Consider the following 24,731-nt stretch of genomic DNA (forward strand, 5'->3'; position numbering starts at 1 on the left):
CAATTTTCTAAAAATGCACAAAAACTTAAAAATCTTGAAAACGGTGATATTTTTACTGGGGTCAAAATTGGACGTTAGGGAGACCATGGCGAGGGCTATCGATGGTTATAGGGTTATCCATTGTTTTTGGGACACCCTGTATACTTAGACATAATAAGGGTTTGCTAGGAAGGAAGCTGTGCCCAGGTCGCCCAGGGCAGCAGCGTTAGGACGGCAGGTAGGCGGCGGGGACCCGCTGCCAGCCCGGCAGACTCACCGGACTGATCATAGCGACGGCTAAGTGCCTTTTCACACGTTCCGGTTGCCGGCTATCCGGCGCCGGGTACCCGATGGTGAAGTGTATGGGCATGGTACGTAGTTTTCACATGTTCCGGCGTAATTAATCCGGCATGCCCATACATTTGACGCCGGGTAGCCGGCGCCGGTTAGCCGGCAACCGGGACGTGTGAAAAGGGCCTAAGGGTGTCTTGGCCGCAGCGGGAGGAAATGAGACACAACGACGGATGGTTGATATCTGTTTTATTGCTGTTTCTTATTGCTATTTATACATGATTTATGCTATACACAATTATAAGTATTTGCTAGTGTGCCGTCGGTGTAAAGTGCCGACGGTGCACGTTGAGGGTTCATGGGTCGCCCGGCGGTCGATGCTGACGGTGCAGCAGGATGTACGATCGTGCTCGTATATGTAGAATTGCCCGTTCATAAATTTAAAGCACACATCAAAAGCACCTTAATGAAAAAGGGCTACTGTAAAGTTGATGATTATTTAAAAGATAAAAATGTTTGGAACGTTTAACTACCTAGCTCGCATCGATACTTACGACTGTAATTTGTATATTTTAAAGACTGTAAAACCTTGAAAAGGAGGCTGACAACAGTGACTGAGTTTCTTGCGCTGCTTCTCAGCACTGGTCCATTTATTGTCCCGAAGCAGCGGGGGGGTTAATATTGGGACGTGTAAAAGCGCTTTTTTAAAGCCTATTTGCAAAAATAAATGAATTTTTATTTTTATGAAGGTCGCTGTGTTTCATGTCGTCGGTGGTTGCAGGCGCGGGCGCGTGCGCGTGCGGCCGGGCGGCGGCGGGGGTGGGTGCGGCGGGTGGTGCGGGCGCGCGGGAGGAGGCTGACAACAGTGACTGAGTTTCTTGCGCTGCTTCTCAGCACTGGTCCATTTATTGTCCCGAAGCAGCGGGGGGGTTAATATTGGGACGTGTAAAAGCGCTTTTTTAAAGCCTATTTGCAAAAATAAATGAATTTTTATTTTTATGAAGGTCGCTGTGTTTCATGTCGTCGGTGGTTGCAGGCGCGGGCGCGTGCGCGTGCGGCCGGGCGGCGGCGGGGGTGGGTGCGGCGGGTGGTGCGGGCGCGCGGGAGAGTGGCGTTTCGAACGCTTCCCGCCTCCGATTCTTAATTTTTAAGGGACCCGTATGAAAACAAAATTCCTGTTATGTGTCACATAGGGGTCTAAAATAAATAAATAAATTATATTAACTAAGATATTAAAAGCTCAAAATGCCGAAGCGCTGGCCACTCGCAGTGAATATGAATGAATAGCCTCATAGAGGGTTCATGTTTCGTACGAACGCAAGCATACTGTTTCTTAACGTGCGAACACTGCGGACTGCGGAGCTTGTGGTGACGTCAGTCAGACCAGTTTATTTCATGCTTATTTATTTATTTCCTCCGCCATTTTCCGCAGTTTGGCACCTCACGTCACACATCATTTTACCGAAGTCAGCCCTATGGCTTCGGCGCAGTACCGATCACTGACTTTTGTCAACAAAATGGTGCTTGACACTTGAGACAAGCTAAATTACACCATATTGTTAATGACATTGAACATACATTTTTTAAATACCTTCGCGAAGTAAATTTTTTGTACTATTATTCTGTGGTAATCGTAGTTACACGTCTGTCGGTTTTGCACCCACATTCCTCAGGGAAGTCAATCATGGTTCTAATGCTCCAAAAAAGTAGATTTAAAATCCCATTTGAATGTTGAGCAGTTTTTTTTTAAAACACCTCTGTTATTTTCAAGGACCTGTACGTCGAGAACTGCCACCTGGCGCACGCGCGCGCGCCCTGACGCCGCCACGCCCGGGGTCGACGACCGCCTGGGATACGTACGTCTGCTCCCATTAGTCATTCATGAAGCCTCTCTTACTGTACACTGCGAGGGCCGAAGACGTCTAGGTTTGTTAATTAAAAAGATTTATAGAAATTAAACATGACACGGAATTAAAATTGATATGGCTATACATAGCAACAGACGAGAAACGTAAATCCGAAAGGGGACCATTCAAGGCGTAGTCTTAAAATTTCGCAAAATAGGTATTTCGCATTCTTATGCCCGTTTTCACCATCAATCCCTAATTTTTATGTGACCCCTATGGTAACACGTAACAGTCATTTTGTTTTCATAGGGGTCACTTAAAAATTAGGGATTGATAGTAAAAACAGGCATTAGTCTCTGAAGGTTTGCCCGGATGCGACTTCTATCTATGTTATTTCACTTATTTCATACTATCCTAATGGTCTAACTGGTTCACTAATCGTTTGACAAACACCTTGTTTTGTTTCGCAAGCTTTTTATTTTATAGATAGCTTTTAACAAAATACAGATTCCGCAAATTTTTCTAATGTTTAGTGTTCCCAAAAATTTGATTTAATTTGTGATTTTAAAAGCTGTCCTAGCCAAGTGAAATAAACATTCGTTTACAAAATCAATATTTTGTAACATGATAAATATTTATTACTTCTTGCACGTAAAATTGCACATGGCAGACTTAATGCGTAATAGTATGTATTATCTACCAGCCAACCATTGGTTAGGCAAATAAATTAAGGCTGTGCAAAAATTTCAAAGTGGATATATTTACTTAAATTTAGATAAAATAAATAACGTAAAAAATACACCTTTAATACGTAGACATAATAAAATCGTTGTCCACAGACTGTCTAAAATTAAAAATAATCTTAAAGGTGAATTTTGATTTATCAATATCCCAACTAATATTATAAATGCGAAAGTAACTCTGTCTGTCTGTCTGTCTGTCTGTCTGTCTGTCTGTCTGTCTGTCTGTCTGTCTGTCTGTCTGTCTGTTACGCTTTCCCGCTTAAACCTCGCAACCGATTTTGATGAAATTTGGCATAGAGATAGTTTGAGTCCCGGGAAAGAACATAGGATAGTTTTTATCCCGGTTTTTGAAACAGGGACGCGCGCGATAAAGTTTTTCTGTGACAGACAAAATTCCACGCGGGCGAAGCCGCGGGCGGAAAGCTAGTACATACATAGTTGAACGATTCTGAAACGTCAAGTGGCAAAAATCGGAACTAACAACCCAGCATTGATAGTAGCGCCCTCCTCTTAATCTCATAGCTGGGATGGTTCAGCGTTGGGCAACTCACTTTTGAAATAAAAAATTGGGATTCGTCTTTTGACTAATGATGGGATACCAAGTCCCAAGTATTGAATTGATTTGTTTGACCATTTCATGTCAACTTTACCTGCAATCTTCATTGGAGGTATTACACCATGTAAAAAATAATTCACTTTCCCAAAGTGCCTTCTTTCGTATTAATGTTTTGCAATTTTTCAATTAAGATTTTCAGCTAAATGATGTTATCAACCTGACTTATAAAAAGTAAAGATAAAGAAGCGTAAAGGGACATGTCTCAATTTCTTTATTATACCGTGTGGCCTTGCATAAAGTACAACCCGAGAAGGGGGTGAAACTACATCACAAATTATTATCGTTAAAAACATAATTCTTTATAATACAATTTTTGTAAATAAAAAAAATATGAACTGATAAAATTTCTATAGATCTATAAAAACACACAAAACAAAATTTGTAATATTTCATGCAGGGCCACACTGTATTATTAGAAAGAGTCACGAAAGGCGGAGCCATGATAACTTCTTCGAAAAGTGAGTCAGGCGGGGCCTTGTTCTACTTATCATTAAACGCGCGAGCGATACTCGCATCTAACGCATTCCATTATTGATAAAATTCAAATTAAATTAATTATTAAGGATTAAAATATGTAATCAGGTGATAATTTATCAACAAAGGAATTTTACTTGTGTTCGTAATTTTCGCTGACGTCGAATTATTCGCGCCGATAATGGTTGCAGAAATCTGCATCAGTAGGCGTAGCTTAAAAATTGTATACAAAAAGTTAACAATTTATACGGTAAACGTTAATGTTTCTAAATGGAATTGATAAGATTAATTAATAATTGAAAAAGAATTGATTTTATAAAATTAACTTTTGTGTCATTGAAACAAAAACTGGATTTAATGTATCAAACAGAAGTACACCACTCACTTGTAGGGAAGTATCAGTCAATACTCAATACTCAAGTATTGAGTCTTCCCTGGAATGGCTTTTAATGAAATACGGTATGTTTATTGGTTCATGAATATTAAGTAATGATTTAGTGGAAACTTATTCGAGTTACACTGAGTATCCAGATTAGTTGATTAGCACTATTTGTCTATTATGTGTTGATTGTTGTGTTAAATACATTATGTAAGTTTACATACATTTACATGTTAAATCTTGCAAAGTAACAAATGTAGTGAAGTTTTAACTGTCATTTTCGATCCTGATGATGTTGGCCTCTTCCTGGCGTCTGATATATCGATTATATCGGTATAATTCCCATGGATTAAAGAAGTCAGTTTTATTTAAGGCATCATATCAATAGTTTACTTGTCGTCAAATCTTACGATAGCGATTGCTACTGGCCCTCGCTAAATTGGTGAGTAAAGAGAATAATTTGAGGAGTCTTCGTTCGTTCGTTTCAGCCGAAAGACGTCCACTGCTGGACAAAGGCCTCCCCCAAGGATTTCCACAAAGACCGGTCCTGCGCCGCTCGCATCCAGGCACCTCCCGCGACCTTCACCAGATCGTCGGTCCACCTAGTGGGAGGCCTGCCCGCGCTACGTCTTCCGGCTCGTCTTACCGGAGCCGGAGGAGTCTTACTTAAAATATTAAAATTATTAATTATATTTTTTTATGTACAAAAGTATTTAAAAATGAATAAATATTAGCTTGCTGGCTTGGGCATTGCTCTCGCATCCGTAAGACTTGATACATAAGCCTAGACTTGCACTGACTCCTAGAATCCATGTCGTAGACGAGTGTTCGGGAGACACGCCTTCTGCCCATAGACGACAACATTGAACCTCAGTGCATTAAATGTATCGTAACCTTAGAATTAAGTCTAACCGTGTATGGATCCTAAATTCTACACATTCACTATATCGCAGTGCCTACCTTTTTGTTATAAAAGAGTAACGTTTTCACTATTTATATGTATTTTTATAAGTGTATAGTGAAGAATGAGTACTGTGACGAACCAAACCAATTGGTCTTGCAAGTTTGGACAAACCTGTCAAGAGCGCGGTAGGTCAGAGGGAGAGGGAGCGCGCCAGCCGTCGCCCGTCGGCCCGAGTGGTAGCAGGCCGCGGCCCGGTGGTGGGGGCAGCGGCCCGGTGGCAGGAGGCCGCGGCCCGGTGGAAGCGGGCCGCAGCCCCAGGCCCCGCTGCGAGTGGCGCGCTTCAGGTTGTTTCCAGTGATTAAGGTTTAATTATGCCATCGACTCGGTGCGAATTGACATACCTACATAGATAGAATTAATTTAAAATTGCGGCCTGGCCCTATATAGTTTATGTTAAAAATATCAAACATTATTGTGATTATTAAAGTGTTGAACGATACCTGTTATTTTTATTAATCAGTCATTTCTTAGTTTTAAGAAAATCATACTCGGTGCTCGCTCAGTAGTGCATGTAAAGCCTGGTCCGTGAGCACGTAGAATTTAGTCCAATGACCCCAAGCTACCCATCCTTATCGCTCGCGCGTAATTATATTGCTGTCGCGACTGTGCGTCGGGCGCCCGCAGTGACTGTGCGAGCGCGACAGCAACATAATTACGCGCGAGCGATTAGGATGGGTAGCTTGGGGTCATTGGACAAAATTCTACGTGCTCACGGACCAGGCTTTAGAATCGTGTGGTTGGTTACTTAGGGTACAATGAAAACCATCAGTTTTTGTGGGACGCCATTTATTATAAAAATTAATTATTTATTGAACATCCATACTTAAAGATTATAAAATATGTATGTACTTATGTTGCCAGAGAAAAAATAAATCTGAAAAATATGTACTAAATTAATAGTCCAGTCATTTCGTCCGAAAAAAAGGCAAATAAAAGAAAATGAATTTGCGCTTCTAATTTTTTAATATGTTGTAGGGGATACCTAGAAAAGCTTAACTTGAGATTGTCGACCAAGCTTTCCTAGGAGCTTTCGCCGCCATCTTGGAAAACGCTTAAAATTTGTTTTTCGGCAATAACTCGGCTATCCGATGAGATTCGAAAATTTTTGTAGGACACTTTTTGTAGCTTTCTTTGTGCTCTACAATAACGCCCGAACCATTTTTAGCGTATCATGCATCGTTATCGAGATATCGATCGATAAAGTCAAAAATTTTGGACACAANTATTTCGCTTTCGGGTAGTAATATGTCAAAATTGTTGGTTCTTAGGCAAACAATGTATGGAGAACGAACATTGTCCTTTCAAGCGTTTAACTTAAGCGGTTTAGATTTTTCATACAAAAGGATTTTCGCACTAATTCCCGTTCCCGTGGGAATTTCGGGAATTCCTTGTAACTAAGGTTTAAGTTTACTAAGGTACCTACATGCCAAATTTCAAGCGTCTAACTAAAGCGATTTAGATTTTTCATACAAAAAGATTTTCCCGTTAATTCCCACGGAATTCCTACGGTACCTAAGCTACGTGTACGTCCTTTCCAAATTTCAAGTGCCTACGTTTAGCCGTTTAGGCTGTGCGTTGATATGTCACTAAGTCAGTCAGTTTCTCCCGTTATTATGTATATTTAGATTTTTAGCGCTGGACGCAGGCCGCTACCAATCGATCAACATGGAAAGCATTGGGGGAGGCATAGGCCTCCCATAGACGTCCTATGGCTGAAATGGTGATGATTATGTTCAATTTTCACTACAAATTATCACGATTTGGCAACAAAACACTTTTACTACCCGTTCGCGCTAAGTTTGTTGGTCCGTGGAGTGCGCGTCCCCTCCCCCAACCGCGATTAACCGCAATTAGTTAGTGATTAAACGCAATTAATGTGTCTTATTTTACGCAAACACACAATTTTTAACAATAATAATAAATAAAAAATATTTTGAATATAGTTTGTTAAAGTTATAGACGCTTCTCTTTGAGTGACGTCATATCGCCAGCGGCAAACTTAAGCGAACGGATAGTATAAAGGTAAACAGATATTTACCCTCCCGACGTTTCAACTTGTTTGCACGAGTCATGAACTGACTATAATTATCACGGACAAAAATATTGTGCAAATGCGGGTGGGCGAAGAAAATTCATCGCGCCGGAGCAGACGACGCCGCATCTCTTCAGTCTGCCCGCGACCATGACTCGTGCAACCGATTTGAAACGTCGGGAGGGTAAATATCTGTTTACCTCTTTAAAAGTGTTTTGTTGCCAAATCCCGTGTGTTAATTTATAGAGAATACGATGATTTGTGGTACCAGAAGTTTATTGGCCTCGAGGTACCTACCCACGTTCTAAATAAAACCGTCCTTTCTGACTCCCCGCACTACCTACCAAACCACACCAGTACCAGTAGTATCGTGAAAATACCATTATCGTCACTGGTTACAGTGTGGTGCAGGTGCAACTAAGGTTAAGAAAATAATGATGTGTAAAGTCTAACCGTGTATGGATCCTAAATTCTACACATTCACTATATCGCAGTGCCTACCTTTTTGTTATAAAAGAGTAACGTTTTCACTATTTATATGTATTTTTATAAGTGTATAGTGAAGAATGAGTACTGTGACGAACCAAACCAATTGGTCTTGCAAGTTTGGACAAACCTGTCAAGAGCGCGGTAGGTCAGAGGGAGAGGGAGCGCGCCAGCCGTCGCCCGTCGGCCCGAGTGGTAGCAGGCCGCGGCCCGGTGGTGGGGGCAGCGGCCCGGTGGCAGGAGGCCGCGGCCCGGTGGAAGCGGGCCGCAGCCCCAGGCCCCGCTGCGAGTGGCGCGCTTCAGGTTGTTCCAGTGATTAAGGTTTAATTATGCCATCGACTCGGTGCGAATTGACATACCTACATAGATAGAATTAATTTAAAATTGCGGCCTGGCCCTATATAGTTTATGTTAAAAATATCATACATTATTGTGATTATTAAAGTGTTGAACGATACCTGTTATTTTTATTAATCAGTCATTTCTTAGTTTTAAGAAAATCATACTCGGTGCTCGCTCAGTAGTGCATGTAAAGCCTGGTCCGTGAGCACGTAGAATTTAGTCCAATGACCGACTGTGCGTCGGGCGCCCGCAGTGACTGTGCGAGCGCGACAGCAACATAATTACGCGCGAGCGATTAGGATGGGTAGCTTGGGGTCATTGGACAAAATTCTACGTGCTCACGGACCAGGCTTTAGAATCGTGTGGTTGGTTACTTAGGGTACAATGAAAACCATCAGTTTTTGTGGGACGCCATTTATTATAAAAATTAATTATTTATTGAACATCCATACTTAAAGATTATAAAATATGTATGTACTTATGTTGCCAGAGAAAAAATAAATCTGAAAAATATGTACTAAATTAATGAAGTGTGGGTAGCTGAGCTATAATTTAATAATGTAACATTATTTGGCATAATGAAAAAACGTACTTTTGATAACAACAAACAAATATGTACCATCTTAAAATATGTTTCCAGTCTCACAGAACTGAAACTTAAAAAAATATTCGGATTTTATGAGGTCTTTGGGTGCGGCGCTACATTTTATGGTTACGGATACGCGTATGAGAGAATAAGATCTGGGGGCTTAGTGTGAGTTTTAAAATAATCGTAGTTTTTTTGACGCACTCGATATCGAATACTTAAACGTTTGATGTAAACTCACACTAAGCCCTTCGGAAGCAATATGTCCGTTTGTGACCGCCGCCGTGCAACTTATTCATCTCAGCGTTTGTGCTGATCTTGCGTGCGAGATTCGTATGTGTATCACCGTACAATTGGGAACTCCTTCAGATCATATTACATTTATTATATGGCTTAAGTATGTGTATGCGTTATATTATAATTACAGAAATCCAACGTTCGTTCATTTATGCGGTGTCTTACAAGAAATGGATCGTGACCGCAAACCAATTCAGTGTCTGAGTACGCGGCTTGTGCAGCTATTTGGCTCATTCTACGAACTTGGTCTATTTAGTTTTTTCAGCGATGTATGTAAACTCTTAATGATATGACTTTATACATAGAATAATGATATTTTGAATCTAAGACCCGTATTATGAAATGAAGCTATTCTAAAACTATTCTCTAATATTCCCAAGCTTTAAACTAATTACTATACTATAAAGCTTGGGAATCATAATCCAGTTTTAGTGTCATTTCATGATGCGGGCTTTAGATATTTATTTAAAATAATGTCATGAAACTTAATCACTAACGTCAAACAAAGCTATTTATTATAAGTTTGGAATGTATTACAAACACAACTTGAAAGCCTCTTTCAACGACCTATGAGAAGGGGGGGGGAGGGGGGGGGGCTTCGTCAAAAATACAACGATCTTCCACATTTAAAGCAAATAAATGATGATTCTGATTCTGATATACATTTATGTATACTCGACCCTAATGTATGTTTCTATGTATTCTAAGGGCTGATTTTTCAATCGCCTGATAACTTATAAGTGAAGAATAAGTTTGGCACATCAGTTTCAGCATGGGGAACACAGACCACACAGGTCTGTGATGGGAAACAAGCCAAAATGACAAGTTTATTCTTGTTAGAAGATATCCGACGGCTGATAAATCAGCCTAATTTAAAAATAAGGTTTTAAAATTTTATTCATCCATGGTAACATAACAAAACAACATCCCGCCGCAGTTTCACTTTATAAATAAGAAACCACGGTTCAACTTAAATTATTATTTTTCAAAATAAGCCCATTAATTTATGAAATTATATTATAACGTTGATGATGATGATATTTTCACTTTTTATAGAAATCTGCCTCTTTTTGGCTCAATATGATGACGATGCGCGCGGTGATATCGAAGTTTACTGCTGTGAGGCGTCGAGGCGCCCTCTCGAGCGACCGGTTTCCGGGACCGCTCAAGACCGGCCTCCTGGCTTTGACAAACCGACGGGCGTCATTCACTCTAACTCCTGAATCTCCCGATCTGCCATATTTCACTCCGACGTTTGGTATGTAACGTTCCATCTTCTTCTAAAGCATCTCGCGCCGTGTCGTTCGACGCTTACAACGCGAACCTCATCGTCGTTAGCGGCGCAATCTACCACAACGCCTGCGTCTCCTGGCAGGCGGTTCAGGACCGTCCGATGACTGAATCGATCGATCGACGCCCGCTCAGTCGGCGCGAGGTCCTCGGGGCCCGCGCCTACAGGTACATCCCGTTGACGAGGTAGTCGGCGTCGTGCGCGAAGGGCGCCTTGCCGCGCCGCAGCCGCCGCCGCGCCGCGCGCGCCCGCACGCCCAGCAGCGCGCCCAGCACGCCCGTCATCGCCACGCCTGCAGAAACCAAAACCCTGACCCTGACCCGTTGTCCTACGCGAACGACTAACGCGGCGACGCGACGCGACGTGCCCCGATGCGAAAATATCGAGTAGGTAGTTGTTTAAATAGTGACATATTATGTAGTCGCGTATCACACACGCATTACGTCGCGTCGCTTCTTGTCGCGTTCCGTCGCTGCCGTAAAACAACGAGTTAGTTCTTATTCGATCCTCAAGTGTCTTTAACGTTAGCTTTTGTGCCATCATGGAAGAAAACAGTGCCACTCGGAACAACCATCATACGGTGACTGGTTTTCACCGGGAAGCCCGTTCGCTATTTAGGCACTGTCATACTTTGTGAAAGTACAGTGCAAGCCAGAGGATGGATTTCACATGCAAAGCTTGTTGCAGATGGCGCCAGCAACAGTCTGGACAAGTCAAACTTATAGCTACAGTGGCTATTTCAAATAGAAAACAAGTATTTATTTATAAAGCCCGGTCTCCGAGCACGTAGAATTTTGTCCAATGACCCCAAGCTACCCATCCTTATCGCTCGCACACTCACTGCGGGCGCCCGTCGCACAGTCGCGACAGCAATATAATTACGCACGAGCGAGAAGGATGGGTAGCTTGGGGTCATTGGACGAAATTCTACGTGGTCAGCGATCAGACTATATTTTTTAAATATTTTTTGCTAAGCATCGGCCAACATGTAAGTGTTCGGAAATTCCACTAAAATTCATCCCATCCATACTCAGGAATAGATTCAAGCATAGGCAAAATCAAAATTATCTATATTTGTACAAATCCTCAAATGCTCTCATTCTTTTTTGCCCTACCAGCGCTTCGAGACAAACATTTGGCAAGTGCTAAGAAGAAGCGCCGCAACAAATTCAGTCACCACCACTGTCTGCCGGTTTAAAAATATAAAAAGTATAAAAAATATAAAAAGCATAAATAAAATGAAAAATAGACTGCTTTAAAATGGTACTGTTATTTGTGAAAAATCTAAAACGTTAAAATTATCGATATCTTTATAGGCAACTAGCTGACCCGGCGAACTTCGTACCGCCTTAGCGTAGAGATTTTCTTAATATTTTTTTCCGTAAGAACCATCCTTGGACTTCCACAAACATTAAAAAAAAAGAATTATCGAAATCGGTTCAGCCGTTCACACGTGATGCCGTGACAACGCGAAACGGGTTTCATTTTTATATATATAGATAGATGAGCTGCTGTCATAGTGACATTGACGTGATGATGTCAATGCCACACTAAACATCGGAATAGAGAGACGCGCGCGGACGACTCGCGCGTTTTTGGTGCTAAGTTAAGTATCCAGTGTTTTATTTATAAGAATAGATCTACCGGTCTCTTAACAGTACCCAATACAATTACTCGTGGTATTCTTATTAGATTTAATTAAATCTATTTAATTTGAATGTTAATGGGCAGAATTTTTTACTTGAGGGTCGAGTTTGAATTCGGATGTAGATATGTAGTGGGTAGCTAGTTACCGAGCACAAGTAGCAGTATGGCGGCGGGCGGGTGCTCGCTCAGCCCGTCGTGCTCGTCGGCCAGCTGCGCCGCCGGACGCGCCGCCGCCGCCGCCGCCGCACCCGCCGCCGCCGCCGTCGCCGCACCCACTGCCGCCGCCGCGGCATTCATGGCCTCGTGCGGCTGTAAACAGGTAGGTCGGTAGGTACATGACGTGATAATATCAGGCTGCTTAGTAAGCATGTAAGTGTAAAGCCGACTATGACTACCTACTGGCAATAACATAATTGTAGCAAGAAGAAAAGTCTTGAGCCGGATTTATACGTACATATTTGTCTGACGTGATGCATCAGCAGAACGCAATCGGTTTCACACATTATGCGACACGTCAGAAGTCATCATAACACGCGCCACCACTCTAGGCGCTAGTGTGTAAAAACGAATAGGTACGTAAAACGTAAAAGGACGTCTTTTGAACAGCTGGACCTCCCTTAAGGATTTTCACAACGACCGGTCCTGCGTTGACAACTATAAACCGAGCTTAACGGCCTGCCCTTACCACACTGGCGGATTACAAGCGTTTTCAAAGCGGAGCGGAGACGCAGCGAACACGCCGCGTCTCCACGGCGAATACGAGGCGGAAACGTTGCGCATCCGCGACGGCGTTTCGCTGCGTCGCCGTTCCGCTTTGAAAACGCTTGTAATCCACCAGTGTGGCAGCTCACTTAGGGCCTTGCGGCCAAGCGGCGCGGCGGGCAAGACGCGACGCCGCGGTCGATAAAATGCTTGCAAGAAACCGCGGCGTGTGCCGCCGCTCCGCGTTGAAACCGCTTGTACCTAATCCGCCAGTGTGACAAGGTTCTTAGTCTTTTCTTCTTACTATATTAGTATGTTGTTGCCAGTAGAGTAGATAGAGCATGGTCGAAAACATTTGATTATTTTGGCATGAAAAACTAGTATGACGACCACGAGGAAACGGGCGTATAGGGCTAAAACTTCTCCATTGACCGTTAGGTATTGTTATAACTCATTGTTTATTATCAGTAAGTGCTAAAAATACGTAAACAATCAAATGAATAAATGGCCAGTATAAGACATAATAGGTAGGCAGTCCACAGGGAGCCCAGTGCCCAAATCAATAGATGCAATACATTCATGAGCCTCTGAGCTAAGTTTTAATATTATTAAACTATTACCAAATTAAAAGTATCATTAGTGCCTAATTATTAAGTTTTAGAAATTTATGACATTAAAGAAAGACTCATAATAATCTAAGCACACTCATTCATTTCATTCTAAGGTTTCATATCATGAAACGACTGGGTACTGGGTAAGTCATTATTATAAACGTGGCAGTAACGTACGGTTTCCTTGAGGAGTTTCTTCTTGGTGGTGTTCTCTACGGGCGCGGGCGCGGGCGGGGCAGGGGGGGCGGGGGCGGGCGCGGGCGGCGCGGCGGGCGGCGCCAGCTCCAGCCCCTTCTTGGGCCCGTCGCGCAGCGTGTGCTGCTGGCGAGCGTACTCCGGCGCCGTCTCCGGCATCGTCTTCGGAGGCACGTACATCGGCAGCTCCTGGTGGGTCGTGAAAATACGATGTACCTACTTAATATTTCAAACTTTTATGTTGCATTTTTAGCGCTGGACGCAGGCCGCTACCAATCAATCAACATGGAAAGCATTGGGTGAGGCATAGGCCTCCCATAGACGGCCTATGGCTGAAATGGTGATGATTATGTTGCATTTTCACTACAAATTATCACGATTTAGCAAAAAAACACTTTTACTACCCGTTCGCGCTAAGTTTGCCGGTCCGTGGAATGCGCGTCCCCTCCCCCAACCGGGATCAACCGCAATTAGTTAGTGATTAAACGCAATTAATGTGTCTTATTTTACGCAAATACACAATTTTTAACAATAATAATAAATAAAAAATATTGTAAATATAGTTTGTAAAGTTATAGACGCTTCTCTTCGAGTGACGTCACATCGCCAGCGGCCACTATTACTTATTCTGTGCAGCGGCAAACTTATGCGAACGGATAGTATAAAGGTAAACAGATATTTACCCTCCCGACGTTTCAACTCGTTTGCACGAGTCATGAACTGACTATAATTATCACGGACAAAAATTATATTGTGCAAATGCGGGTGAGTGAAGAAAATTCATCGCGCCCGAGCAGACGACGCCGCATCTCTTCAGTCTGCCCGCGACCATGACTTGTGCGACCGATTTGAAACGTCGGGAGGGTAAATATCTGTTTACCTCTTTAAAAGTGTTTTGTTGCCAAATCCCGTGTGTTAATTTATAGAGAATACGATGATTTGTGGTACCAGAAGTTTATTGGCCTCGAGGTACCTACCCACGTTCTAAATAAAACCGTCCTTTCTGACTCCCCGCACTACCTACCAAACCACACCAGTACCAGTAGTATCGTGAAAATACCATTATCGTCACTGGTTACAGTGTGGTGCAGGTGCAACTAAGGTTAAGAAAATAATGATGTGTAGGTACAATTGGTTTGACGTACCGGGTCGGGCGGAGGCTGCGGCACGGGCCACGCGCGCCGCGGGTCCTCGGCCCAGGCGCCCCACTCGCCGCCTGCAACACAGCGGTCGAGACACTCAACCACAACGCAAGGGAACTGCCTTTAGGTGGTAAGTACTGCGTGCATTTACTCTCACACAAGCCCAGAAAAGCTTTTGAAGTTGGCGTCTATCTAGTAGGCACATTATGTGTCATGTAGGTAGTTATATTGATAGAAATATGTACTCAAAATGTTTCAGAAGGCTCAGTGTGCGTTGTTACAGTTGTCACACTTAGCCCTCTGAGCCGTGTTCACAACATGCCAGTTCATAGTGACAGCTCTTTTCCTTAAATATCTATCATGTTTCTGGTGAAAAATCATGAACATGTTTGATTAAAAATAATTGTAATAGCTGCGATTGAAAGATATCATAAAAAGTATGGTACAGTGATTTTAATTTTATAGGTATGGATATTATTCGGACACACGCACCCGCCTGCGGCTGCCCCCAGGGCCGGCGCCAGGGCGGCTCGAAGGCGGCGTACTGCGCGCCCTCCTGCAGCAGCCCGCCCTTGTGGCTGAAGATGTGCGAGCCGCGCGCCGCCTCTGCGGACACCGACGTGCTCGAGGTGAGTCAACGAACGCCCATTCTCAATAACACAAATTTATTCCAACAGCTAAAAATTATAGATTCACATCACAGGAAGGATTTGGGCTATGTATTTTTATGAAGATATTATTATTTTTCTAGAATCTCATTTATTACACTCGCTTTTCAAAATGAAAGGCTCCCACTTCCTACTCTGTCGAGTATACGGGGGTATCAGAATAATAATGTAGTATGTCAGTCGCGTACCATTGTAGCGGCGCGGCGGCTGCGCCTGCGTCAGGCGGTGCGGCCAGCGCTCGGCCAGCTCGGCGCCCTCGCCCGCCGCGCCCTCCGCGCCCTCCGCGCCGTCGCCCAACACCTAGCAAACAAATCGTCACGGTTGCCATCTTGGTTATTGTAAAAATCCAACAATTCTGAGATCAGAGTTGAGATCTCAAGATTGATTTCGCTTTATCGACCGTCTGCCTTTTTTTAGACGACTAGTGGGTTGCGTGTTGGTTTTCTCCTTGTAGTAGTGGTGAAACATGTGACCATGGTGCAACATTGCGGGTTGCGATTTGCTTCAGCACTGCTAATCAAAAAGTACCGAGATCGGCCTTCCAAACAAGGGGTTCCGATACGCCAATCCCGCCTGTGGGGGTTCCTTAAAATGTTCCCTGCAAGGCGACTCGGGAAAATGGCCCGAAATCCCGACAGGCCCGCCGTCCAGGTCAACGAGGCCCGCCGCGCGGTGTGTTTTAGCCCGCGCCGGCAAACCTGTACCCCCAAGTCTGGAGGGCTTCCCCTGTTCGCTACCCGGGGACGCGTCCGATGGCGGGCTGACCCAAGGCGGGTCAAGGATCAACCATTGAAAGATATACACTGGTCATCATAAAAATCGACCCACCCGCGCCAAGCACTTTCAAACGTATGCATCCCCACTTCCCACCAATATTACTATACTATATTACCATTTAAAAGCCTAGTTCTAAACTTCATTTCATTAAAGGAAAGGTATCTGTAGAAGAATCCAGAGTCACTTCTTCAAAAAATAGATAGTTACGCTTGAGCCAACTTTTATGGCTATAAAACTGTTAAGTTGGGATTAATCGCTATCCATCTGTTAAAGAGGACACGTGAGATCATTATTTGGTTTTATAACCATAAAAATTGGTCTAATTGATCCCAGAGGTGAGCCCAAAGTGAGGTCTTTTTTCAAGTTTTTCAAGTCACATTTATTGTATATGTTAATCGTTTATTAGGAAATTAAATGTGTTTTTCTTTAAGGATATTTATTGGGCTTTCAAATAGCACCAATATTGTTGGGGCACCATGATTGTGTCAGTAGAAACGAGTTTTCCTGTAAAACGTTGGTGGGCCGATTTTTGTGATGACCAGTGTAGATGGCTCACCTGCATGGGCTTCAGTGGTGCCTGCGGCGGCGGCGGCGGCGGCGNACTGTCTCGACCGAGTAAACATTGTACTGTCTCGCCCGTTTACTCGGTGCGTGTGATCAAGATTTTCAACCGACTTCAAAAAAGGAGGAGGTTCTCAATTCGACCCGTATGTTTTTTTTCTATGTTTGTTACGCGATAACTCCGCCAATTATGAACCGATTTGAACAAATCTTTTTTCGGCGTATAGGTGTGGTGGTCCCATTTAAATTTAATAATAGAAAAAACAACCCCCAAGGGTGGAAAATTGGGGATGAACTTTTTTATACGCAATATCTCCGCCGATTATAAATCAATTTGAACGATTATTTTTTTGTTAAATAGGTATTATCAAAAGGGTGGTTTCATGCGAATTTGAAGAAAATATTTCACCCCCAAGGGTGGAAAATTGGGGATGAACTTTTTTATAAGCAATATTTTTAATTTTTAGTTTTTTTTTGTGTTCACGCATTTGAAGTCGGTTTTATTTTTTAAAAAAGTTAATTATATAATATCCGTTTACCTGCGACTTGGTGTCGACGGTGTTGAGGTTGGCGCCGGTGTTGACGTTCCAGATGCGGATGGTGCGGTCCGCCGTGCCGCCGCCCGACGCCAGCACGCCCGCGCTCCAGGGACACCAGGCGAGACCCTTCACGGCCGCCAGGTGCTGGCTGGAAACACAATTATTGATTAGGTAGGTAGAATTACACATTTGGTTAAAGGTCGAACCGCAATACGTAATATGCAACAATTACAAGGGCACCCAAGGCACTGGAAACACAATTATTGATTAGGTAGGTAGGTAGATAGATATAATTACACATTTGGTTAATTGACACTAACTATGCAACAGCTCCATGGGCAACAAGCTAGGCCCTTCACGGCTGCCAGGTGCTGGCTGGAACGATGATGGTTGGTTATAGCAACGAGATAAAGACGCATTTGGAAAACTAGATAACCATTTGAGCGGCGCGTCATTTACAATGGCTTCACTCACGGGCACCAGGCTAGCATCTTGACGGCGGCTAGATGCTAAAGTAAGGTCGCCGATCACGTAGAATTTCGTCCAATGACCCCAAGCTACCCATCCCTATCGCTCGCGCGTAATTATGTTGCTGTCGCGCTCGCACACTCACTGCGGGCGCCCGTCGCACAGTCGCGACAGCAACATAATTACGTGCAAGCGATGAGGAAAAGCTTGGGGTCATTGGACGAAATTCTACGTGCTCAGCGACCGGACTATAGCTGCAATCACAATGATTACTTAAGGCAAAGAGATAGAGATATGGGGTATTAAAGTGCCGCCGCTCGACGCCAGCACGCCCGCGCTCCACGGACACCAGGCGAGACCCTTCACGGCCGCTAGGTGCTGGCTGGAAAGATTATGGCAATGAGGTAATAAACGTTTCCAAGCGGCGTTTCACGTCACTTATTATGCAACAACTCCACGGGTACCACGCGAGACCTTTCATGGCTGCCAAGTACTAGCTGGTAATATCACACTTGTAGCAACGAGATAAAGGTAGGGTAGGCTATATCTATTTGAGTAAAACTCGAGAATTATTTGAGCAGCGCGACGCGTCACTTATTATGCAACAATATCACGGGCACCACGCGAGACCTTTTACGGCATCTAAGTGGTAGCTGCAGTCAAAACGACAAAAGACAAAAGGTAAAACAGAGTAAGAGGCAATACCTGTTTGGTTTAATCCTTTTTTTTATCTCAGGTAGTAGTCTCTGTCCATACCTACTGGGAGAGAAGCCAGCAATTTATGACTCACTAAAAACTTGGTGTAACACACCACTCTTTGCTGCTTTGTGGTCGACGATTTGAGCAAAATTATTGCTTTCTCATTGACGGTGGTGAAATGGTTAATAAAAGGGGAGGGAGAGATGAGAATAATGTTTTATGTAGTTACTTACTTGAATGAGTAGAGGTACTGTGGCTGGGAATAGTGCTGCCCTTGGACAATAGGCCAGATGTTAAGCAGGTTGTCGTTTCCACCAGATGCCAGATATCGACCGTCAGGCGACCATTTCAAGCCGCAAATCTGTAATAAATAATTGAGTTTAATTTATAACTTACGCTCGAAAAAGCTGTTCAAAATCGAAAAAACAATCGGAAAAGCTGAACTTTAAGTGCTGTGAGCAGATACGAAGCAATGAGGGCTATCGTTTTTATACTTAACAGTTGGCACCCCTGGCGATTGACAGGACCTTACTCTACAGTGGCGCCATCTTGATGAATGCAAATACGATAGTCCTCCTACCACTTTCGCGCTCACCAGTTGGCGCCACTGTCTTCGCTACTAGCAAGTGACAGGACGTCTACAGTGGTGCAAACTGGTGAGCGCTAAAACGATAGCCCTCATTGAGCACGATTAGAATAAATCGGCAAAATGGACACGATCGCAACCTTTGGCGGCTAGATCGGCACTTACTCCAATTATTCATCAACCGTCGGCCGTTTGGTGTAGTGGTTCGGAACGGATTACTATGCCGAGAGGTCCTGGGTTCTAATTTCAGCCGTTCAGAAATTGAAATGATGAATTTGAATTTGTGACGGGTCTGGGTGTTACTATGTATGAATTTATTAAAATAATTAACTTTAAAAAAAAATAAAACCGACTTCAGATGCGTAAACACAAAAAAAAACTAAAAATTAAAAATATTGCGTATAAAAAAGTTCATCCCCAATTTTCCACCCTTGGGGGTTGTTTTTTCTATTATTAAATTTAAATGGGACCACCCTTGAGGTATTACCTATACGCCGAAAAAAGATTTGTTCAAATCGGTTCATAATTGGCGGAATTATCGCGTAACAAACATAGAAAAAAAAAAAACATACGGGTCGAATTGAGAACCTCCTCCTTTTTTGAAGTCGGTTGAAAAGTATTTAAGTATATTTATCCGTTGTCTAGTACCCATAGTACAAGCTTTGCTTAGTTTGGGACTAGAAGCGTAGTGTAAAATGTCCAAGGATATTTATTATTATTTATTTATTATTAACCCGCTTACCTCCTGCGAGTGCGCGGCGAGCGTGGCGACGGCGTGGTCGCGCTGTCGCACGTCGTGGTGCACGATGTTCCCGTCGCGCGCGCCCGACGACACGATGTACATGTTCCAAGCGAGTGAGCCCACGCGCCCCGTGTGCCCGTCCATCACCTGGAATGAGGATATTGGTGTATGATGCTTTGGTGGCGTNGGCGCGGGCGCGGGGCAGCCCAGCTCGGGCGCCTCGTCGCTGCCGTCGGCGCACTGCGGCACGCCGTCGCACGCGTTGTACACGGCGATGCACTCGCCGCCGCGCCGGCACTCGAACTGGTAGCGACTGCACCGCCCTGCTTCGGAACCGTACACCGTGCCACGTTGTTGTAATGCATACTCGGGCTTCTCCTAAAATCTCAAGAGCTCTCAAGAACTTTGATCACCTTGGCGAACAAACTATATCTCTTAGATATCGCGAGGACCGAGTAATTTTCTTTTTATTTTTTTCATCAAAATCCGTTCAGTAGTTTTTGCGTGAAAGAGTAACAAACACCCAGACATCCAAACTTTCGCATTTATAATATTAGTAGGAATGTAATACGTATTAGTAGGATAATTATCCATCTGTTATTAGGGGCCATCCATAAAGTACGTCACACGAATTTCATGATTTGTTTACCCCNAAATTACGCGATTAGTACCTCTAGATATTATTATATTAGATTTTGAAATGTGATGTCACGAAACTTAGGACCCCTCCCACCCCTTGTCACACCATGTCACACTTTTTCGACCCCCTCCCCCCCTCTTTACGTGTGACGTACTTTATGGATGACCCCTTACCACGATAGTTATCGTAATAATTATCATTGATAAAGTTATCCTTTCGAACCCTGCACACTGAACAGTGCACACGCCCTTACTTGAGGGCGAATTCGCGCCTCTACAATGAAATACTTTAAATAAGTTGTCAAGATTACAAAACATAATTATTCGATGCTCACTTAGGTACGCATATAAATATTTACTTAATATTAGCCCGATGCTTACCCAGTGTCCATTGTGTGCGCTGCACTGTATACGCCATTGTTTGTTTTTGCTATAAGTAGGTACTTAAGTGAGTACCACTGAACTGAATCGTTAAAATTATTGCGGAGGTTGGGCAAACTACCCAACCTACTGCAAACTCGTGGTAGGTACCATTAGTTGTTTAAAAAGCTAAAATAAGTGTACGGAACTACGGAGATAGCCCAAAAAGGTAGTGGCGTCTCAGTGTTCAAGTACAATGCGCGATGCCGATGCCGTTACGAGGCTGCGCTGCCGCGAGCGGTGAGTCAGCGTCATTAGCGAGACACGGGGCCATCGCGCCCGAGGCCCGAACCTGCGCCCTGGCTGACTCACGACGCGATCGTTTGCACTTCTCTCAGGTAAACTATATTAGGTACTGTCATATACCCGAATTCTTTGAAACCCCCGAACAAAACCTTAAAAAACTGAAGTTACTACCTAAGTAAAACTGAAGTAATTTTAAACCCTGTAATGTAGTGAAATGACCTTTTTCTAGCACGCGACGCAGGTCAGATTGCGTAGTATTCATCCAACCATAACTCGTGACTCATCACAGAAACGGTACACGGTACCTACACAGACGCAATCTATTCCTGTCCTGTCACGAAATTATAACAATTTACGAATACACGCTGAAGTTTCGATGAAATTCGCAGACCGATAGTTAAATTATAAAACCAGTTTAATATTACTACCGAGGTAGCTACAATGCACAGCACATACTTATGTACCTACATACTTTATTTCCATCTTCCTTTTGCGACAACAGGTTAGTAACCAGTCACATCAACAGTGTAGTACCTACCAGCTTCTTTCTACTTCCTTGGCCTGTTTTCCAGTATAATCTTATCCTGCCTATTTCGAGTAGCGTGTGATGTGATTGAAGATATTGAAGTACCTACCTACCTACGATTATGTTTGATCTACAAGTCATGTGCACAGGGCCTTTTTTATCGGGGAAAAAATGCATTGAATTTCATACCTACCCTGCGGGGACAGGGTTATGTGGGGCTCACCAAGTCAAAAGGACAAGGCATACCCAGTAAAAAGACCTCGGTGCTCCGTCATTTGCCTTAAGTGGGAAGGAACTGTGAGATTCCGGACAAAGCCACTACCACAGTCCCTCACGGCGATTGCCCGCCTACACGGCGGGCCCTACAGGTCCCCTAGGACGGGGGGCGACGGGAGCAGCTAGGAGCACACAGCTGTTCCCGTCCGACGGTGGTGGTGGCCTGTGCAGTGCAGGCGGGGGCGCCCCCACGCCCCCGGCCCGCTGGCCATCACCGAGGAGAGGAAACTGGAGGCGATCATATTGTCGTCTCCTCTGGTCCCTCCGCCTTCGCCGGAGCGAGGGCGCGTTTGGATCATCATCACGCTCTCGCTTCGCGGGTGTGCACAGGGCCTAATCTAACCTACTGGGAATTTAAGGATCAAGAGGCACAAAAATCCTTTAAAAAATGAGGAAAATAATCCGGATTTGATTTGATTTCGGAAATCGGGACCCGACCCGGGCAGGGGTCCCTGTGCAGTTTCGAATGTCCCTGGAGCGATAACCGCTGGAGCAAATTTTTTTTCCACTGCCTCATAGTTTTGAAAGCTCTATGGTCTATGGACTCGAATGAATTCCACTTGCGACGACATGTCGTCGTAACGAATTATAGTAACTATAGTATCTCGAATAGTTCGAGATACTACACACTGTCGCGCATGTCGTCGTAACTGGACGTGATCAACGTGATGTAGTAGCGAATGACGATGTTTTGCGAATGAAAATGTTTTGCGAAACAGCGTCGTTCGTCGCAACAGCGGCATTCGAAACTACGTAGGGAACCCCGTGGCCGTGTGATGTATAGGTACGTACGAGGAGGGCCGGGCGGCGCAGGCGGCGCGGCGGGCGCGGGCGCGGGCGCGGGCGCCGGCGTCGTCGTCGTGCTGCTGGTGCTCGTCGAGCTCGTCGCACCTCTGCGGAGCCAAAGCGCCATCAATATCATAGTTTTCTCTTTTCACTATGGGGTGCGGTAAGTGGAACTGCTGCTCACCTCAGGCCGGCCAGCGCGGTCTCGTGGCGCGCCAGGCGCTCCTGGTCCTGCAGCTCGGCCAGGCGCCGGCTGAGCGCCAGCACGCCGCTGCTGAAGTTGCCGTGCGCCGTGAACTTGCAGCGGAAGTCCTCGGGCGGCCCGCAGTTGAACAGGTAGCAGCTGCCCGGGCTCTGGAAGACGCCACTCGAGTTAAGTGGGACTCATTATCCAATACCGATACTGCGTGACACAAACAAAGGTAGGTAATAATGACGTTTGTTTATCAGTCTGTATGCCTACTCGCATGTATGTTATGCGAAAGACTAGCAATTGTTCCTTGGCCAAACCCGAGGGCCAATTTTGTTGATCGCAAAGTGATTAGTAGTGCAAATGATGAGATTCCGCGTTTTACAAACGGCGCAGTCCAGTTAAAAGCGCTCTCTGTTTTAAAAAAATTCGAAGGCGAATTAGCTTCCTTCAATTGTTAAAAACGACATATTCTTTCCAAAAATAAACATTCTTCCGACTTAGGTAGAGATGCAGAGAAAAATTTTTCATCAAATATTTGAAAAACTAAATGCCTAAATAGTTTAGTAGGTATACCAAATCGATTTAGCTGTTATTCCGTATGTAGTAAGGTATATACTAGGTAAGTAGGTTTTGACAAGGTGCAGCATGCACAGCAGCTACAGATCATACACACAACCATGTTCAGATGGGGTGTAGGTAATTTAAACGGGTTACATGAGGCTAGGACCTCATAAAATGTAGTCGCGACGGTCACGTGTCCGATCGATGGCGTCTACTCGCGCCCGCATGAGCTCCGCGCGCTGCCGGCCTGCCTCGTCATAAACAGTCATAGTCACGTTTATAACACTGTAAATCGGCACATTTGCTCCGTATACTTAAATCAATTAATTTGTGACACTTGAATGAGCACACGGTGGTAGTGTGTTATTCAATAAGTAAATTAGATATCACGCATGGTCTCTGTGTACGTGTATGTTCAGTACTACAGTGCGCAGCGCACTCAAGTGTTAATGTAACGGCTAGTCTTTGAGTAAACAAACGGTTAGATACAGTATGAAACTGCGTCATAGCCCCTTGCGTCGTCGCCCCAATATAATAATATGTAGTTTTCTATTTCCTAGGTACCTAACCTACGTTTCTGAACTGAACCCAATGTATTTTCAAGGTGTAAATGGCAGAAGGTGAACCCCATATCGATCACTTTTCATTTCACCAGTTTGGATACCTTTTCCTCATAAACAAAAACGTCACAGGAGTCCGTCTCGCAGCAGAGGCGCAGGCACTCGTGGCGCGCGCCCACGTCCAGCTCGGACAGGTAGCGCGCGCCCATCTCGCGCGACTCCTCCGTGCGGATGATCTTGTCGCGCTGCACGTCGAAGCGCGCGCCGCACGCCGCCGGGTCCAGCTCGCGCGCGCGCGCCACCGCGCCCGCCAGCGCCAGCCACCACAGCGCCGCCCGCACGCGCATGTCGCTTCCAGCCGGGCGCTGCTTGCTGTCTACGCGCGGCCGCTCCGGCGAGCTGCGCGCACCTGACCGGCCCCGTCCGGACGGCTCGAGTCGGCCGCCGATCGATACAAACGCGTCTGCGCCTCGTGCCCCGCCGCTGATGTACTAATCGGTGGATTCGCCGACTAAACTAACGATATGGTTGACCCGGCGAAGTTTGTACCGCCTAAGTTCATCTATTATATAAAAATAAGTTGGGTTTTCCTCCCTGACGCTATAACTCCAGAACGCACGAACCGATTTCCACGGTTTTGCATTCGTTGGAAAGGTCTCGGGCTCCGTGAGGTTTATAGCAAAGAAAATTCGGGAAAAGGGGGTAAAACGGGATCCACGCGTACGAAGTCGCGGGCGGCCGCTATCTTATATGAAATAATGTAGGATTTTAATGGTGAACATTTTTCTTAAATCGGCTCAATAGAAATAAATAATTATGTTTCGCCGTGCACCGCAGCCCGGCTTTTCTGATATTTTAAT

The 24,731-nt window shown here is 44.6% G+C and overlaps 2 protein-coding genes across 4 annotated transcripts in view; one reads left to right on the forward strand and one right to left on the reverse strand.

The window, feature by feature from the left end:
- Nucleotides 1-8,718: 8,718 nt before the first annotated feature.
- LOC114360234 (uncharacterized) lies at nt 8,719-24,406 on the reverse strand. Its single transcript, XM_028314856.1, has 14 exons — nt 23,976-24,406; nt 22,742-22,911; nt 22,564-22,664; nt 21,862-22,079; nt 20,685-20,733; nt 19,665-19,990; nt 18,570-18,697; nt 17,170-17,317; nt 15,481-15,592; nt 15,117-15,230; nt 14,628-14,698; nt 13,465-13,671; nt 12,121-12,283; nt 8,719-10,727 (listed from the first exon to the last, which is right to left on the reverse strand). Exons 1-14 carry the CDS (start codon nt 24,216-24,218, stop codon nt 10,489-10,491), a joined length of 2,289 nt encoding a protein of 762 aa, XP_028170657.1. The 5' UTR covers nt 24,219-24,406; the 3' UTR covers nt 8,719-10,488.
- The window catches only part of LOC114359834 (protein phosphatase 1 regulatory subunit 14B), a 29,081-nt gene continuing 19,511 nt past the window's right edge, over nt 15,162-24,731 (forward strand). For all 3 annotated transcript variants that reach the window (XR_003656453.1, XM_028314371.1, XM_028314359.1), the window contains exon 1: nt 15,162-15,253. The gene's annotated coding sequence lies outside the window, so the exon portion shown is untranslated. The remainder of the gene's footprint in view (nt 15,254-24,731) is intronic.

Source organism: Ostrinia furnacalis, unplaced genomic scaffold, assembly GCF_004193835.3.
Source record: "Ostrinia furnacalis isolate ACB-3 unplaced genomic scaffold, ASM419383v2 OfSCF0319, whole genome shotgun sequence".
Lineage (NCBI taxonomy): Eukaryota > Metazoa > Arthropoda > Insecta > Lepidoptera > Crambidae > Ostrinia > Ostrinia furnacalis.